The sequence below is a fragment of the Eublepharis macularius genome, chromosome 9, assembly GCF_028583425.1.
Source record: "Eublepharis macularius isolate TG4126 chromosome 9, MPM_Emac_v1.0, whole genome shotgun sequence".
In the NCBI taxonomy this organism is placed as follows: Eukaryota; Metazoa; Chordata; class Lepidosauria; order Squamata; family Eublepharidae; genus Eublepharis; species Eublepharis macularius.
This window is the reverse complement of record NC_072798.1, coordinates 4905809-4922917: the sequence shown is the minus strand read 5'-3', so window position 1 is coordinate 4922917 and position 17109 is coordinate 4905809. Positions and strand designations below refer to the sequence as shown.

At 45.7% G+C, this 17109-nt stretch overlaps 1 protein-coding gene across 1 annotated transcript; it reads right to left on the bottom strand.

The window, feature by feature from the left end:
- Nucleotides 1-16826, bottom strand: TSGA13 (testis specific 13). The gene is made up of 5 exons (XM_054988578.1): nucleotides 16770-16826; nucleotides 8200-8406; nucleotides 2673-2776; nucleotides 1396-1508; nucleotides 1-197 (listed from the first exon to the last, which is right to left on the bottom strand). The coding sequence occupies exons 1-5, from the start codon at nucleotides 16824-16826 to the stop codon at nucleotides 1-3; spliced, it is 678 nt and encodes a 225-aa protein (XP_054844553.1).
- Nucleotides 16827-17109: the final 283 nt, after the last annotated feature.

Here is a 17109-nt window from a genome sequence, read left to right as displayed (position 1 = left end):
TTATTTGGCAAGTTTGGGAACAACGGACCTGTTGATGACCCACAGCGGGGCTTTCCCATATCTGAAGCCATCGTCTCCTGGGGCGACAAGAGTGGGCTTAACTTTCTCCAGGCATGTCAGGGTCAACGGTTCCCACTGGTCTGCCATTCGAGGAGGCCAGCCTTCAATACTGGGAAAGGGTCCCGTTTTCCTCGACTCTGAAACGAAACCAATCAGAACGGGTTGAGACAGGCCTCTGCCTATGGTTCGCAAAGTGTGAGATGTGGGCATCTGGAATCATGCTATTCCAAACATGGCTGCCACTTACTCGTGTTTTGTATTAACAGGTTTGTGATCTCATTTCTGATCTCACTGCACAGAACTGGAGAAGAGACTCCAAGGCTTGATCTGAATAATTTTGGAACAATTGGTCCTTGGACAATCTCTAGAGTGGTTATGCCATGTTCTGCCAATAGGTGTAGCATTTCCAGCTTTTCTCCTATCTTGTATGTGTGTGTATAAGTTGCTGTAAAGTCACAGTCAACTATGATGAACCCTGCTGGGCGTTTCAAGGGAAGAGACAAACAGAGGTGGTTTGCCATTATCTGCCTCTGTCTAGAGACCACAGAGAGACGATTCTCCTCGTCTCTCTGACAGCGGGCAGAAGGAGCCCCGCGGCACCGGCTCTGCCTGCTGTCAGAGGGACCAGGGGAGTCTCTCCTCGTCCCTCTGACAGTGGGCAGAAGCGGCCCTGTGGTGGCACCAGCTCTGCCCACTGTCAAAGGGACTAGGAGATTCTCCTCATCTCTCTGACAGTGGGCAGAAGCAGCCCCATGGCAGCACCAGCTCTGCCCGCTGTCAGAGGGACGGAGAGATTCTCTCCATCCCTCTCGCACCCGGCAGCAACAGCCTGGGGTGGGCCAGGGGGTGGGGGCTCGGTGTTGTGGGGTGTTTAAAGGGCCCTGCCCCTTGCACATGGCAGGAAAGGGCCCTTTAAACTATCAGCTTGCAGGCAGCAAGGGCGAATCCTCCCCTGCCACCTGCCAGCTGATAGTTTAAAGGGATCTTTAAAGGGCCACGAATACGAACACCAAACATGTTCGTTAAAGGGACCTGTTCGCTTCAGTTCGTTGTTCGTAGATGGCAACAAACAACGAACAGAGTGTTCGTGAGTTTTTTTCCGTTCGCGCTCATGTCTAGTTTCCATACAGAGACAACAGCACAAACCTCTTTTCCCAGACTTCATGCATTTGGTCATTAATCTGAAAATATTTTATCCCTCAACACATAAAGTCCTGAGGCAAGAGGGAGCTGCTGAATGCATGGAGCTTTAACAAATACAGCATTCCCATAGACTTTAGGAAATAGGAATTGTCCGCCTGCCTTTCCTTCAGTGAATAATGGATAACTACTTACCTACTCCTGGAAACCAGCGAGTGCGCAACTGGGGATACATCTGCAGGAGCCGCCTCTCTGCATAAACTTTCGAAAACTTTGCTTCACCCTTGAAATCTTTTGGGGTTGCAAACCTGCTTGCAGGACAAAGTAAATTTATTCGGGGGAAGCCCAAACATAGGACACAGTCGATGGTCAAGTGAGATGCAAGATTGGTTTGTTCGTGTGCCTGCCTTCCTCGTGTACAAACTGGGGGCCAGCAAATGTTGACCCCAAAAAGGGGAGCAGCGGGAAAGGGTTCGGACTTGAACGATTTCAGGTATTTTCACTACGTTGGTTTATTGTGATCTTATTGAATATATTATGTTTTGCATTGGTTTTAATGGATGTAATTGTTTATGACGTGAACCGCTTCGAGCTCTTAATTGAAGGAATATAGAAATCAAATAAATAAATAAATAAATAAATAGGTATTCAGCCCTCCTACCAGCTTCCTTGGGCACAGATATTTCAGGGAAGTGACATCATCGTGCAGGGCATTGTGCTGTCCCCTGTAGTGTGCTGGTGCTCCACAGCAGGCTGATTTCGGCCCATTCGGGACCGCAATGGGCCCATTTGGGGCCTAAATTGGCCTGCTGTGAAGCACAGGAGCTGTCCAGGGGCTTTCTGGAGCGCTCCTGTGCCCTGCTGCAGGCCAAATCAGGCCCATTAGGGGCTAAAATCATCCCACTGTAGAGCGTGGGAGTGCTGCTGGGGAGGCGCGATGAGCCCTGGAGAGCTCCCACACTTCACAGCGGGCCAATTTAGGTCCCAAATAGGCCCATTGCAGTCCCAAATAGGCCGAAATTGGCCTGCTGTGGAGTGTGGGAGCACTGTCGGGAGGACCCTTGAGAGCTCCTGCTGCTCTTCACAGCGGGCCAATTTAGGTCCCAAACAGGCCTGATTCGGCCCATTTGGGGTCCAAATCAGCTACTGTGGAGTGCAGGAGTGCACCGCACCACCCAGGAGCATGCCCCGGGAGATGAGTTCCCCTGCCTTTCCCCCCACCAGCCAGGTAAGCAGGGGTGGAGGGTGAAGGATGGGAGCAAGGGATCCCCCACCTCCTGTGGGGGACTGGCAACCCTAGCTTGGCAAAAGCCCCACCCACTTTCTAAAAACACTTGGCGAGCACCAGGAAAGGTGTTGGTGGGCACCACGTTGGGGACCCCTGTTCTAGATACTAGTCCAACACTCTAACCACTACACTACACTAATCCTACCCCCCCACCACCACCACCCAAAGTAAACAGTGCCTTTACCTGAATGGCATACGCTTCCCTGGCTTTCTCAGGTCTGGCACCATGAGCTGTGTCTGTGGCACACTCAGTGGGGGTAAGCTGTGCGGCTTCAGAACACTTATTGTCTATGGAGAAAAGGCGACAGGAAAGGAAATGTGTCACTGGCAGCTGTCCCCCTCCAACCCTGTGCACAGGAAATGGGTGGCATTCTCAGGGCTAGGCTGGGCTTGAACCCAGAGACTTTTGGTCTCCACACTGGCTCCTTTCTCATATGGTCAACGAGCCACGGAAGGCCACAGAGCATCAGCGTCTCCTCCATGCTCCAGCAACACCCTTTGTCCGTTCTCCTTGGCCCTGCTACATAAACATCTGGTTCTCCGTCCTCATGCTGGATCCCGCCCCAGGTTTAGTGGCCAGATGCCCTGGGGCTCAGGGAGCTGAGTGCAAAAGAGCCCTGAGGCACCAGAGGGTGAAGCGTAGCACAGCCTGGTGGGGGGGGGGGCTGGGGACAGAACTTGGCTCTGGATGGTGGCTTAAAGGGGAGCCTGATGGACAGGTGGGAGCCTGGAGCAGCTAGTTGTGAAGGCACCCAAGCCATGTGGGGAAGAGACCATCCTTGTTGGGATAAGTCTCCTCACCCTCTGGGAGAAGTCCCCCACTTGGAGATACCCCAAAGGATGCTAAAGCCCCGAGACTTGGCCCTGCCTTCCTACTGCTGATCGGATCGGGATCAAAACAGATGTGAATGGAGCTCCCAGGGGTCATTCCCTTTAAATCACAAGGTTCATGGAGCCTGGTTGTGTTCAGGCTGAGGGAAGGGGTTTTTGAGCCTTCCCTTGTGCCCTTTTCCTGATCCAAAATGGCCCCTTAGGGCAAACTTATGAGTTAGGGTTGCCAGCCTCCATGGGGGATTAACAATAACAGAGCAACACGGACCAAGCTGTAACCAGACAAAATACCATGTATAATTAAAGTCTTATCCTCACTCATGCAGTTAACAATACATTTATTGAATTATCTTTTCTTGTATAGCCAGGACTCATACCACATTGTACAATACAACTATAACTTCAACTTATAGGCGTCATACATACTCCAACCCATCAATTAAAGTGTCTCGTGCTCAAAATCCTATTATCCATACTATTAAAGTGCAATTGCTATTTCATGTCACCTGACACAATTTATCATATATGGAGTCAATTTCGCCTTCTATTTCAGTTCAATACGTGGACAGTCCAAGGCTGATCCCAGACACTGTGTGGGTCACAGAAGAAATGTAGACCTCAGATGTGTTTCTTTTGGTGTACATATAAGGTTCTATGACCATAGTTTTTTCTAACGGACGGTCCAGATCCCCATAAGGTCCGTTTCCAAAATTCTTTCTCAAAGAACACAGTTGTCAGAGTTTCCAATACACTTCCTCATGTTAATTTCCTTCCGTTCAATTTCCTTCATTGAACTGAAATAGAAGGCGAAAGTGACTCCATATATGATAAATTGTGTCAGGTGACATGAAATAGCAATTGCACTTTAATAGTATGGCTAATAGGATTTTGAGCACGAGACACTTTAATTGATGGGTTGGAGTATGTATGACGCCTATAAGTTGAAGTTATAGTTGTATTGTACAATGTGGTATGAGTCCTGGCTATACAAGAAAAGATAATTCAATAGATGTATTGTTAACTGCATGAGTGAGGATAAGACTTTAATTATACACGGATATTTTGTCTGGTTACAGCCTCCATGGGGGGCCTGGAGTTTTCCTGGAATTGCAACTGATCTCCAGACAATAGAGATCCGTTCCCCAGGAGTAGATGGCAACGTCAAAGGACAGACTTTACAGTATTATACCCCACTGAGGTCCCTCCCCTTTCCAAACCCCACCCTCCCCCGGCTCCACCCCCAAATCTCCAGGAAGTCCCCAACCTGGAGTTGGCAACGGCATGAGTATCCCTGTTAAACAGAGGCCTTTTTTTCTTTACCCTAGCTAGAAAGTGACTTTTTTGGAGAGATCTTTGCAGCAGGAATTTTGAACCTCTGGTCCCTTGTGCTCCAGGGTAGCACCAGCCCCTGACCCCACGCTTCTCTTTCGGGATCTGCTTTAGCTGCCCGTAATTCGATGCGGATATTCAGAATGCAACTCCTAGCAGCAATGGCCCCAGTTACACGAGAGCTGGGGGGAGCCCCTAAACAGGAGAGAGTGAGGGAGAGAGCCTCCACCGCAGATGAAGTCCTTGGTACTGATCCAGACTTTACAATCTTTTCCTCCCTCACCGTAACATTAGAACTCGGGTCTCCTAATGAAGTGGATAGGTAGTTGATTCAGGGCAGGCAAAAGGAAACCCTTCTTTACTCAATCAGTAAATTAAATAGTAGAATTCATTGCTGGGAAGGTAGTGATCACCACAAGCATAGATGGATTTAAAACAGATTTGTGGAGGTGAGATCCATCAATGGCTAGCATCATAGAATCATAGGGTTGGAAGGGACCTCTAGGGCCATCTAGTCCAACCCACTGCACAGTACAGGAAATTCACAACTAACTCCCCACCCCCACCCCCGCCGACTGCCCCAGTGACCCCTGCTCCATGCCCAGAAGATGGCAAAACACCACCAGGATCCCTAGCCAAACTGACCCAGGGAAAATTGCTACCTGACCCCAAGGTGGTGATCGGCTTTACTCTGGGCGTCTAAGAAGAACTAAACACTGATGCAACCCTTCCTGCCCTCCCTCTCCTGATCTGCCTAGGTTCACAGAATCAGCATTGCTGTCAGATGGCCCTCTAGCCTCTGCTTAAGAACCTCCAGAGAAGGAGAGCCCACCACCTCCTGAGGAAGCCAGTTCCACTGAGGGACCGCTCTGTCAGGAAGTTCTTCCTAATGTTCAAACTGTTGGTTCTGGTCCGACCTTCTGGGGCAGCGGAAAACAACTCCACGCCATCCTCTATATGACAGCCCTTCAAGTACTTGAAGATGGTTATCACATCACCTCTCAGTTGTCTCCTCTCCAGGCTAAACATTCCAAGCTCCTTCACCCTTTCCTCACAGGACTTGGTCTCCAGACCCCTCGCCATCTTTGTTGCCCTCCTCTGGACACGTTCCAGCTTATCTATATCCTTCTTAAATTGTGGTGCCCAAAACTGAACACAATACTCTAGGGGAGGTCTAATAAGAGCAAAGTAGAGAGATACCCTCACTTTGTGCGATCTGGACACTATGCTTCTGTTGATACAGCCCCAAACCGCATTTGCCTTTTTAGCTACCACATCACACTGCTGACTTATGTTCAGTGTATGGTCTACTAAGACCCCTAGGTCCTTTTTGCAGATAGTACTGCCAAGACAAGGAGTCTCCATATACAGAGACGGCAAACTTCTGAATGCTGGTGCTGGGAGGCAACATCAGGTGAAGGCCGTGGCCTCGATGCCCGGTTTGCCGGTGTGTGAAAGAAGACACCGGGCTAGATAGGCCACTGGAATGATCTAGCAGGGCATCACTTCTGTTCTTGTCTTTATGGTAAGGCCAACCCCTTTCAACATGCATCTGATGAAGAGAGCTGTGGCTCTCAAAAGCTGATGATGCAATAAAGTTGGCTAGTCTTAAAGGTGCTACTGGAATCTTTACCCTTTCAACGTGGTAAGTATGGGACATCCTTCTTCTACTTGGCCTTGAGTATATGAATTTCCTATGAAGCTAATCAGTCCACTGGTCCTTGAAGCCCAGCATCAGGGTTGCCAACCTCTAGATGGGGCCTGGAGATCTCCCAGAATTACAACTACTCTCCAGGCCACAGAGATCAGTTCCCCTGGAGAAAATGACTGGTTTGGAGGGTGGATTCTATGGTATTGTACCCCACTGAAGCCCCTCCCTTCCCCAAAACCACGCCCTTTGAGGCTCCACCTCCCAAATCTCCAGGAGTTTCCCAGCATAGAGTTGGCCACCCTACCCAGCATAGTCTACTGTGATGGGAAAGTGGTTCTCCAAGATCTCAAAGAGAAGAAAGTCCCAACCTCTGTTATTTGAGATTCTTTAACTTGAGAGGCTCTGCCTGAGGAAGTTACTCTCCTGGCCTTTTGTAAATGATGCAAAACCAAACTATTCACAAAGGTTTTTTACTCTCACGAGAGGTTTGTATTGTAGGGATGGGGTAGACTTCATCACTATAGTGCCTTACATATTATCTGTTGCTTTAAATATGTACTCCCATGTACCACCAGTGCTCCATGTTGTTAGTCCTAGAATTGATTATGTTCTGCTTCAGTACTTTGTCTACTCTGTACTGGATTCTTGCTAATGCTATGTCTTTTAAACTTGTATCTATTGACCCTATGGCATTGTGTATGGAAATGTCCTTGGTACTGTATTGAAATGTACTAATCTCACACTGTGTAATCCGCCTTGAGTCTCAGTGAGAAAGGCGGACTACAAATGTCATAAATAAAATTAAATAAATGAGGTGTCTGATATGCATGCCAATATATCTGCCATGAAGGTGTTCTGCATATGATGCTGATCCTCTGAGAGTACATTGAGTGTACACAAGCCAGGCTTGTGGCATTTTCGCTGATCTCGCAGGTGTCCACTTTTGCTTTTGGAGCAGACTAGAGAATGGCCTTGAATGCCAGCCGAAGTCTGAGAACTGAAATGACTCCATTCTTTCTCTCCTTTTCTCACCCTTATCCCCACCCCACCCCCCCAGGCTCCTTCGTGCCAGAATCCTAACCGTCCCTATCCTAAAGGCAGGAACTTTGCCTGTAACCAGGGGTCATTTTGTAGAAAAAGAGCTGGAGGAACTCATCAGCATAACTCATTAGCATATGCCACGCCCCTTGCCATCACCAGAAGTGTGTTGTTGGCAGAACTGATTTGCATATGCCACACCCCCTGACATCACCTATCCTGGCTGTTTTGGACCCAATCCTGGCCATTCAGGGCCAAAATTGGGCCCAAAATGGCAAAAGGGGGCTGAAATGGCCGAAAAGGGACCCAAAGTGGTCAGGATCGGGCCGCTGATGAGCAGGAGAGTGATCCACCACCCGTCAGAGGCCTGATATGGGCCATTTTGGCCCCAATCCAGGCCGAAATGGGCCCAAAGGGCAGTGAGTCAGGTGGGCGGGGCCACCTGACATGTGCCCTCTTTGGGGAACTGCCGGAACTGCGTTTCTGCGCGTTCCCCCTCGAAATGTGCCCTGCCTGTAACTAATCTAACCGTCCCTACCCACGTCACTTCTGCCAGTGGTGTAGTCAGTGTGCACTAAACTGATGGATCCTTAATAAAGCAACTTTAACTCTTACACTGGATCCAGAGGAGTTAGCCGTGTTAGTCTGTGGTCGCAAAATCGAAAAGAGTCCAGTTGCACCTTTAAGACTAACCAACTTTACTGTAGCATAAGCTTTCGAGAATCACAGTTCTCTTCATCAGATGCATGATCTTACACTGGAGCGTTCGATGTGAAGTCCTATTTGGGTTTAACTTCCAGAACCCGACATGAGGACTTACTTCATTCCAAGCAGCTACCGTAGCCCTGAAGAAAATGCCTACCTCTCCTAAAAGGTCTTTGGAGAAAAAATGGAAAGGAGTTATGAGATGTTGACCAGAAACGAGCATAGGAAGATGGTTGTTAGTCACAATCAAGGCAGTTTTGTCCTGATTGAACTCTGACGATCTCATCATGACTGCGATCTCCCCCTTGTGCCGATCCAGGCGTTCTTGGAACTCGGCATCGGTCATAGGCATGAAGTAACGGATCTGCCCAGGAGCCAAGGAAGAATTAAATTCTGATTAGCTTATTCTCAGTTCTCTCTCTCGATGACTCTGCTGCTCGTAGCATTCAAAGTGGCATCCGCTCAAACCACAATCACATTCAAGCATCGTGATATAAAACACACAAGAGCCCAATAAATACCATAAAAAACAGATGTGTAATCTGAAATATGGCAATAGATCGAGATGGGTAGCCACGTTAGTCTGTCTGTAGCAGTAAAAAAGAGCAGGAGTCCAATAGCACATAGAAGACTAACCACAAATTTTATCAGTAGCACCTATAAGACTAACCACAATTTTTATCAGTCTTATAGGTGCTACTGGACTCTTTCCCTTTTCTACTGAAATACAGCAGTGTGGATAGAGCAGCACCGAACGAGCAGGCAAAATCTCCAGCTATGAAATCTCTGCTTTCGCTATTAAAAGGCAAAGAGCAGGGCTTTTTTTCAGCAGAAACGCAGTGGAACGGAGTTCCGCCACCTCTTGAAAATGGTCACATGGCTGGTGGCCTCGCCCCCTGATCTCCAGACAGAGGGGAATTTAGATTGCCGTCCGCAGCGAGCAGCGTGGAGGGCAATCTAAGCTCCCCTCTGTCTGGAGATCAGGGGGCGGGGCCACCAGCCATGGGACCATTTTCGCCGAGGGCAATTTAAACTTTAAAAAACTCCCCCCTTGTTCCAGCTGACCCAAAGTGACGTCATTGTGTAGTCCTGAGTTCCACCACCTCTTTTCTCAGAAAAAAAGCCCTGGCAGAGAGGATGGATTCTGCCTGTCCCTGGAATGTGACCGATGTTGGAAACTGATGAGCGTCTATGGGGAGAGCACCTTATGGTATAGGGTTGACCACAGAGGCAGCCCTGCTTCCGATAGATGCCGCTCCTGTATCCAGAGGAGAAGACAGCTGAAGGTGGGCCTTGACTGCTAAACCAGAGGACTATTAATGGATTAAATGCTCCTAGGTGACAGAATATCACCCCAGGCAGCTCCAGGTGTTGTGAAGAGAACAGGACAAGATACTTTCTAGGGGCACATCACCAAGGGTGGAAATACACGTTACAAAGTACCCAGGGACGCTCAAGTGAACCTCATTCCGCGTGTCCCCCCTCCAACTTCCCATGCACTCGCTCGCACAGTCACATTTCTATTCGCTCCTCATGAGTACATTCATGCTTTTTTTTTTTTTTGTAAAATTTTTATTGGGTTAGAACATTAATATTTTTACATTACATTGCATTCAATTTTCCCCTAATTTTTCGTTTCTAACCCCCTCCCTTTCCCCCCCTTTTGTTGACTTCCAACAGCTTTCCCACCCTCTGTCCCTTTTCCCTTACTTCTATTAATTTCCTCTATCTAAAACAAATATATATTCTCCATTATATTAAGCAGTACATCTTTAACTCTTTTACTTACTATACATCCAAACTATACTTCTTTAGATAAACAATTTATCCCATTTTCCGGTTTTGAATATTTCTGTATGTCATAAACCATAAAAATTTCCCACATTTAAATCAAACAATTTGATTTGTTCTCTATATATTAATCATTTCTTCTTTTTATAGTATTTCTATATAACTCATCACATAGTCAGTCATTTTAACTCTTCTATACATTCAGTTTGGTGCATATAAGTCTTATCAAGTAAAAAAAAATATTGTTAATTACTCAATCCTCATGTTTAAACCATTAATTATTCTCTATCAATATTCTATCAATTAACCTTTACATATCTATATATATCTCAATCAATTAATTAATCTAACTGCTTATAAATTCACATTTCTCTTCCTCCCCCGGTAAAGTCACCCCTCTCTTTTATACTTTTATTGTACTTCAGTAGTTCTCAAACTGCCACAGTTTTCCTCCCACCTCCCACTTCTTCTCCAGATATTGTTTCAGCTTCTCCCAGTCTGTGTTAAACTGCCCTGAGTCCAGATCTCTCAGTTTTCTTGTCATCTTGTCCATTTCAGCCATATACAGCAATTTGTAGATCCAATCTTCAATAGTTGGCACTTCTTGTACTTTCCATTTCTGCGCATACAAAAGTCTAGCTGCTGCAGTCATATAAAATATCAACGTCCTATGATGGGCTGGGATTCCCTCCATTCCCAAGTTTAGCAGCAGGAGTTCTGGGTTCTTATTTATTTGAAACTGTAAAATTTCACTCATTTCTCTTATTATTTCCCCCCAGAACTGCCTAGCTACCTCACACGACCACCACATATGATAGAGGGAGCCCTCATGCTTTCTACATTTCCAGCATTTATTAGAAGTGTTCAAGTTTCCTAGCGCAATCTTCTTTGGTGTCATGTACCAACGATAGATCATTTTGAAAATGTTCTCTTTAATATTAATACATGTCGTTGTCTTCATTGTAGTTTTCCACAAGTATTCCCATGCCTCCATTGTTATTTCTTTATTAAAATTTATAGCCCATTTCACCATTTGTGTTTTAACTGTCTCATCCTCGGTATACCATTTCAACAGTACTTGGTATACCTTGGATATTCTTTTCTTGTCCTCTTTAAAAAGGGTCTGCTCTAGTTCCGAATTCTCTGTTCGTATACCTCCCTTTACAGAGTCCGAGTTATACAAATCTCTGATCTGTCTATACTGGAACCAATCGTAGTTCGGTGATAGTTCCTCTTGCGTCTTTATTCTAAGTTTAGACACTTCAGTTTTAGTTATTTCTTTGTACGTTAAACATTGTTGTTCATTATCAACAGCTCTCGGATCTATCACCTCGTATGGAACCACCCACAAAGGGGTTCCTTCTTGTAGGTAAATTCTGTACTTCTTCCAGATTGTATATAAACTTCTCCTTACAAAATGATGCAGGAACATCGAGTTGACCTTTACTTTGTCATGCCATAGGTATGCGTGCCATCCAAAAAAATTTTTATATCCCTCTAGGGCTAATAGTTTCTTATTCTTTAATGTCATCCACTCTTTTAACCAAACTAGGCAGATTGCATCATGGTAAAGTCTCAGGTTGGGCAGTTGCATTCCGCCTCTTTCCTTTGCATCTTGTAGAACTTTTACTTTCACTCGAGGCTTCTTGCCTGCCCAAACAAAATCTGATATTTTCCTCTGCCATTTTTCAAATTGTTTAGAGTCTCTGATGATTGGTATTGTCTGTAGCAAAAACATTACTCTTGGTAACACATTCATCTTAACTGCTGCAATCCTGCCCAACCATGACAAATTCAGTCTATTCCATTTGATCAAGTCTCTCTCTATCTGAGTCCATAATTTTTCATAATTATTCTTGAACAAATCTATATTTTTTGCAGTCAGCTCAACTCCCAAATATTTCACCTTACTAGTTACTTCACAGTCCGTTGTTTCCATTAACAATTGTTGTTTCTGCTTAGTCATGTTTTTACATAATATCTTTGACTTCTTTTTGTTAATGAAGAAACCTGCCAAGTCACCAAACTCCTTGATCTTATCTATCACTTTTGGCATGTTCTCCAATGGATCTTCTACAATTAACATTATGTCATCTGCAAATGCTCTAACCTTGTATGAATAGTCCTTTATTTTTATTCCTCGTATTTCCTCGTCTTGTCGTATTTGTATCATCAGAATCTCCAATACTAAAATGAACAACAATGGAGATAACGGGCAACCTTGTCTTGTTCCTTTACTAATCGTCAATTTCTTGGTCAGTTCATCATTCACTACAATTGCTGCAGTCTGGTCTCTATAAATTTCTTTAATTGCTCTGATGAATCTTTCTCCCAATTGTAGCTTTTCCATAGTGGCAAACAAAAAATCCCAGTTTAAATTGTCAAACGCTTTTTCAGCGTCTACAAAGAAGAAACCAACCTCTTTGTCACAACGCTTGTCATAATATTCAATAGCATTGATCACTGTCCTTAAATTGTCTCTTATTTGTCTGTCTGGCAAAAAGCCTGCTTGTTCCTCCTCTATAACTTCCGAGAACCACCCCTTCAGTCTCTCCGCCAATATCTTCGTAAAAATTTTATAGTCATTGTTAAGTAGTGATATAGGTCTGTAATTTTTCACGTTAGTCAGATCTAGGCCCTCTTTTGGGATCAATGATATATTCGCTTCGCTCCAAGTGTCTGGAATTCTTTGATCCCTAAAAACTCCGTTCATCACCTCTTTTAGGAATGGTGCCAGTTCGTTGGCCATTGTCTTATAAAATTTAGCCGTAAGTCCATCTGGCCCTGGCGCCTTTCCTAGATTTGCGGATTGTATTGCCTTACTTATTTCCTCATCAGTTACTTCACTATTCAACTTATTTCTCCAAGCTTCCGAGATCTCTGGAAGTTTGGTTTTCTCCAAATATGATGCTATTGATTCTTTGGTTACTTCTTTTTTATTATACAGCTTAGCATAAAATTTATAAAAGGCTCTACTAATGGTAGTTTGCTCCAGGTACGTTTTATTTTCTTCACAGATTTTATTTATTATTTTCTTTTCCCTTTTCTTCTTCAATTGCCATGCCAAATATTTCCCAGGTTTATTAGCACCCTCAAAAGCTTTTTGATTCAGTCTTTTAAGGTTCCACTCCAATTCTTTATTACTCATTGCTGTTAACTGTTCTTGAAGAATTTTAATTTCCTGATGTATTTTCTTTTTCCCTGGTCTCTTTTTTAACTGTGCTTCTTTGGCCTTTATTTTCTCCTCAATCTCTTGTCTTTTCTCCTCTTTCTTTTTCCTTGCTCTGCCATTTAAGTCCATTAGTATGCCCCTTACAACCGCCTTGTACGCGTCCCAAACTTTACTGGTTGGTACTTCTTTATTCACGTTGTATTGTATAAAAAACTTTGTCTCTCTTCTCAATATTTCCATATTTCCACTTTCCTGTAGCAAGTCCTCATTTATTCTCCAGGCTTTCCTTTTTCTCCTTTTTCCAAATTTCCACATAATTGGATTGTGATCTGAGCCTACCATCGGCATTATTTCTACCTCCTTAGTCCATAACGCTAAGTCCTTTGAGGCCCAGATCATATCAATTCTTGATAATGTAAGATGCCTTGCAGAATAAAAAGTAAACTGTTTGGTTTTAGGATATGAGTACATTCATGCTTTTGATATCAGTTCCTCCTCAACTGCTAAAGTATCCCAACTGCCAGATTCCCACATCTGTTCATCGAAATGCAGATCTTGACACTTTCTCACACCTTAAGGAAATGCAGATTGGCAAGTCAGAGGAGCCTAAGTACTCGCTCTATGGTGTCTATCCCTGAGAGTTCTCACTGCGAAAACAGAGCTGAATTGGAGCTCTGCCCTCCTGACTTGGTGGTAGCATTCATACTTATTTGCAAATGCAACCTATACAAAAGGCGCTCCTGTGAAAGCGGCATTCACGTGTGCCCAGGGGTCATTTCATAGAAAAAGAGCTGGAGGAACTCATTAGCATAACTCTTTAGCATATGCCACGCCCCTTGACATCACCAGAAGCCTGTTATTAGCATAACTGATTTGCATATGCCACACCCCCTGACATCACCTATCCTGGCTGTTTTGGACCCAATCCTGGCCATTCAGGGCCGAAATTGGGCCCAAAATGGTCAGGATTGGGCCGCTGCTGAGGGGGAGAGTGATCCACCACCCGTCAGAGGTCCGATCTGGGCCATTTCGGCCCCAATCCAGGCTGAAATGGGCCCCAAATGTCCAAGAGGGCGGGGCCACCTGACATGTGACCTCTTTGGGGAACTGCCGGAACTGCGTTCCTGCGCGTTCCCCCCGAAATGAGCCCTGTGTCTGCCAAGCAAGAACAGCCTGCATGTGAATTGAGGATCACACATGAAATCTTACACTTGAGTGTCCCTAGGTAATTCGCAACATGTATTTCCACTCCTATTATGGTACCCATAAGAGGTCCCTTCTCACCAAGCAAGCAGTGGTTCCTGGCACGTCCTGCCCTTTACTGGCCCTGCCATTCCAGTCCTCCTCTTCCTCATGATCTGTCCCAGCTGGTGGATTTCTGCCCCCCCCCCGCCCCGGCAGAGTCTGCTGAGAGCGGCTTTGCTTCAGCCCCAACAAACCCTGCCAGGTTCATTTGATGGGCAAATCGTCTTCATCGTGCAGCCAATGGCATTGTGATGGGGCGGCATATTGTGACACCAGGGCCCAGTGGCAGCCCAGGGCCGGGCAGGGCAAGCCTTTTGGGGTGGGTGGCTAATCAACCGCCACTTGTGGGGAGGAGTGGAAGAGAAACCCTGCGGTTTTGGCACGGTGATCACAGCTAGCCAAGTCCTTGCAAAGATGTCAGGCTTGCCGCCCCGAGGGCAATTTTGATTACCAAAACAGATGTTATGATGGAGAGCATCCCGGGGTTCTGTAATCTATAATTTTCCAAATGTCTGGTAGCCGAGGTACACCTATATCTGAATTACACCTGGAGGCCACCTTCCCCCTTAGACCACCCAAACTTAAGACAACGTACAGGGCCAAACAAGACAAGGTACAGAGACTTCTATGTTTGGACCTCTACCGAATTTTCTCTTTCCAGATAATATAACAACAACAACAATAACAACAACATTCGATTTATATACTGCAGGACAACTTAATGCCCCACTCAGGTTTACAAAGTGTGTTGTTATTATCCTCACGACAATCACCCTGTGAGGTGGGCAGGGCTGAGAGAGCTCTGAGAAGCTGTGACTGACCCAAGGTCACCCAGCTGGCTTCAAGCAGAGGAGCGGGGAATGAAACCTGGTTCTCCAGATTAGAGTCCTGCTGCTCTTAAGCTGTGTGGAGTGCTGATCTGGTTCAGGACTATGAATGGGGGAGCGTTAACCCTTTCCTCCTTGGTCTCATCCAACATGTCTGCCACTTATCCCATTGAGGTTAACCCACTAGCACTCTGAATGCGGTCCGTAACTTTGCAAACAGCAGTTCCATGTGGCCAAATTCAGGTCAGGTCAAAGGTGCAAGGACAAGGAGTTAACCCCTTTCCTCCCACTCCCCCATGGTCCCGATTCAAATTGGGATCAGAGCCCTTCATGAGCTCCAAACGCAGAATTGCCTGTGTCTCATTTAGACTGATCCTTACTAAATTCAGAGAGGGGGAGAGGAAATCTCTCCACCTTTTAATGGAGCCTGCTCCCCATTTCTGCTTGATCCATTGTTTTGATAGTGTCTTCTGACTGGAGGGCCAAGGACTCGTGCAGAGATGTGAGGGCGATCTGGCTGCGACGTCTGTCACCCCATGGATCGCCAGGGCTAATTCAGCTGATCTGGCTGGCTAGGCGGGTGTCCCCTTCCTCCCTCACCGCTCCATGTGCGTCCTTCCCGAAGCTGCGTGCTCGGTGGAAGAGGACAACCATTCCAGATAGAGGGACTCGTGCAGAGATGCTGTAGGCACACTCTTCTCTGAGAGTCTGAGTCTCTGCATGAGGAGTCATTGGATGAGCCAATCACACCTGATGAGGCAATTACTCACCCACACCCCAGTGGAAGCCAACAGGAAAAGTGGCAGCGCCTTGAACATATGGTAAAGAACATTATAGCACCTTATAAACTCTGAGCCTGTACTAGGCTTGCTAGTTTGGTGTCGTGGTTAAGAGCAGTAGGACTCTAATCTGGAGAACCGGGTTTGATTCCCCGCTCCTCCGCTTGAAGCCAAGTGAGTAACATTGGGTCAGTCACAGCTTCTAGGAGCTCTCTCAGCCCCACCCACTTCACAGAGTGATTATTGTTGTGGGGATAATAAAAACATACTTTGGAAATCGCTTTGAGTAGGTGTTAAGTTGTCTTGAAGAGTGGTACATAAATTGAATGTTGTTGTTGTTGTTGTTGTTGTTGTTGTTGTTGTTGTTGTTGTTGTTGTTGTTGTTCCTATCAGGGTGGGTGTACCCTGCCCCCAAGTCCCATTGCCCACCACCACAAAGGAAAATTTTAAAAACCTGCCAGTGTCACATTTGTCATTATGTTACTCCTGCTGTGGTAAAACCATAGAGTTTCTAGTGATTCCTAGATAGGACTAATATCATTTCCCGATTCCCCCCAGAAGTGACATCATACTGTCATTTTTTAAATTTTTCTCCCACCACCATTCCAAGTGGCAGTGGGAGATGTGAACCAGGGGCTTCGAAGCCCTGTGCAGTTTGGCTACCAACAGCGTAACTTTTGGCACCTGCTAATGCAGTCAGATGCTATCTTTCGGCATCTCTGCAGTAGCCAAAGTCATCACTGGTTGTGTTGAAATCTATACCCTGCAGTGTGGGAATTATAACTCAGCTTCAGCGTATGCAAAGTGCTTGCGCAACCCATCTTCACAACATAAAAATATGTTCAAATAATCAAGCAGGTTCCTTTTCTTGGCAACAGCAAGTTACAGAAATTGAATCTGGGATTTCACTTACCAAGTTAGGACGGAATGAATAATTTTTCTCATACTTCAGGTTGAAGTGGCTGACCATTATGGAAAATAACCTAGAAAGCAAAAAAAACGCACAACAAATTGTGTCATATTTATATCTGATAAGCATCAAACTTTGATTACTGCAAACTAGGGTTTCTGGCACAAAGCAGGCAAGCGGTGAAAGATTCATTGCGTGAGGGGACCCTTGCCAGTGATGTAATGGCATTGCCAAAAATGTGCTGATGTCATTTCTGGATAAGGCTGCTATCCTCCCAGTGGTGGCTGGATATCTTCCAGAATTATAAGTAATCCCCAGGCCACAGAGATCACTTCCAGAGCCA

What these genes read in the sequence shown, in the direction of transcription:
- TSGA13 (XM_054988578.1), bottom strand. Translation starts at nt 16,826, where the DNA reads ATGGTCAGCCACTTCAACCTGAAGTATGAGAAAAATTATTCATTCCGT. An exon ending in GGGAAGCGTATGCCATTCAG is followed by an intron (nt 1,509 to 2,672) that starts GTAAAGGCACTG and finishes TCCTGCAAGCAG; the next exon opens with GTTTGCAACCCCAAAAGATT. An exon ending in TCGCTGGTTTCCAGGAGTAG is followed by an intron (nt 198 to 1,395) that starts GTAAGTAGTTAT and finishes GTTTCGTTTCAG; the next exon opens with AGTCGAGGAAAACGGGACCC.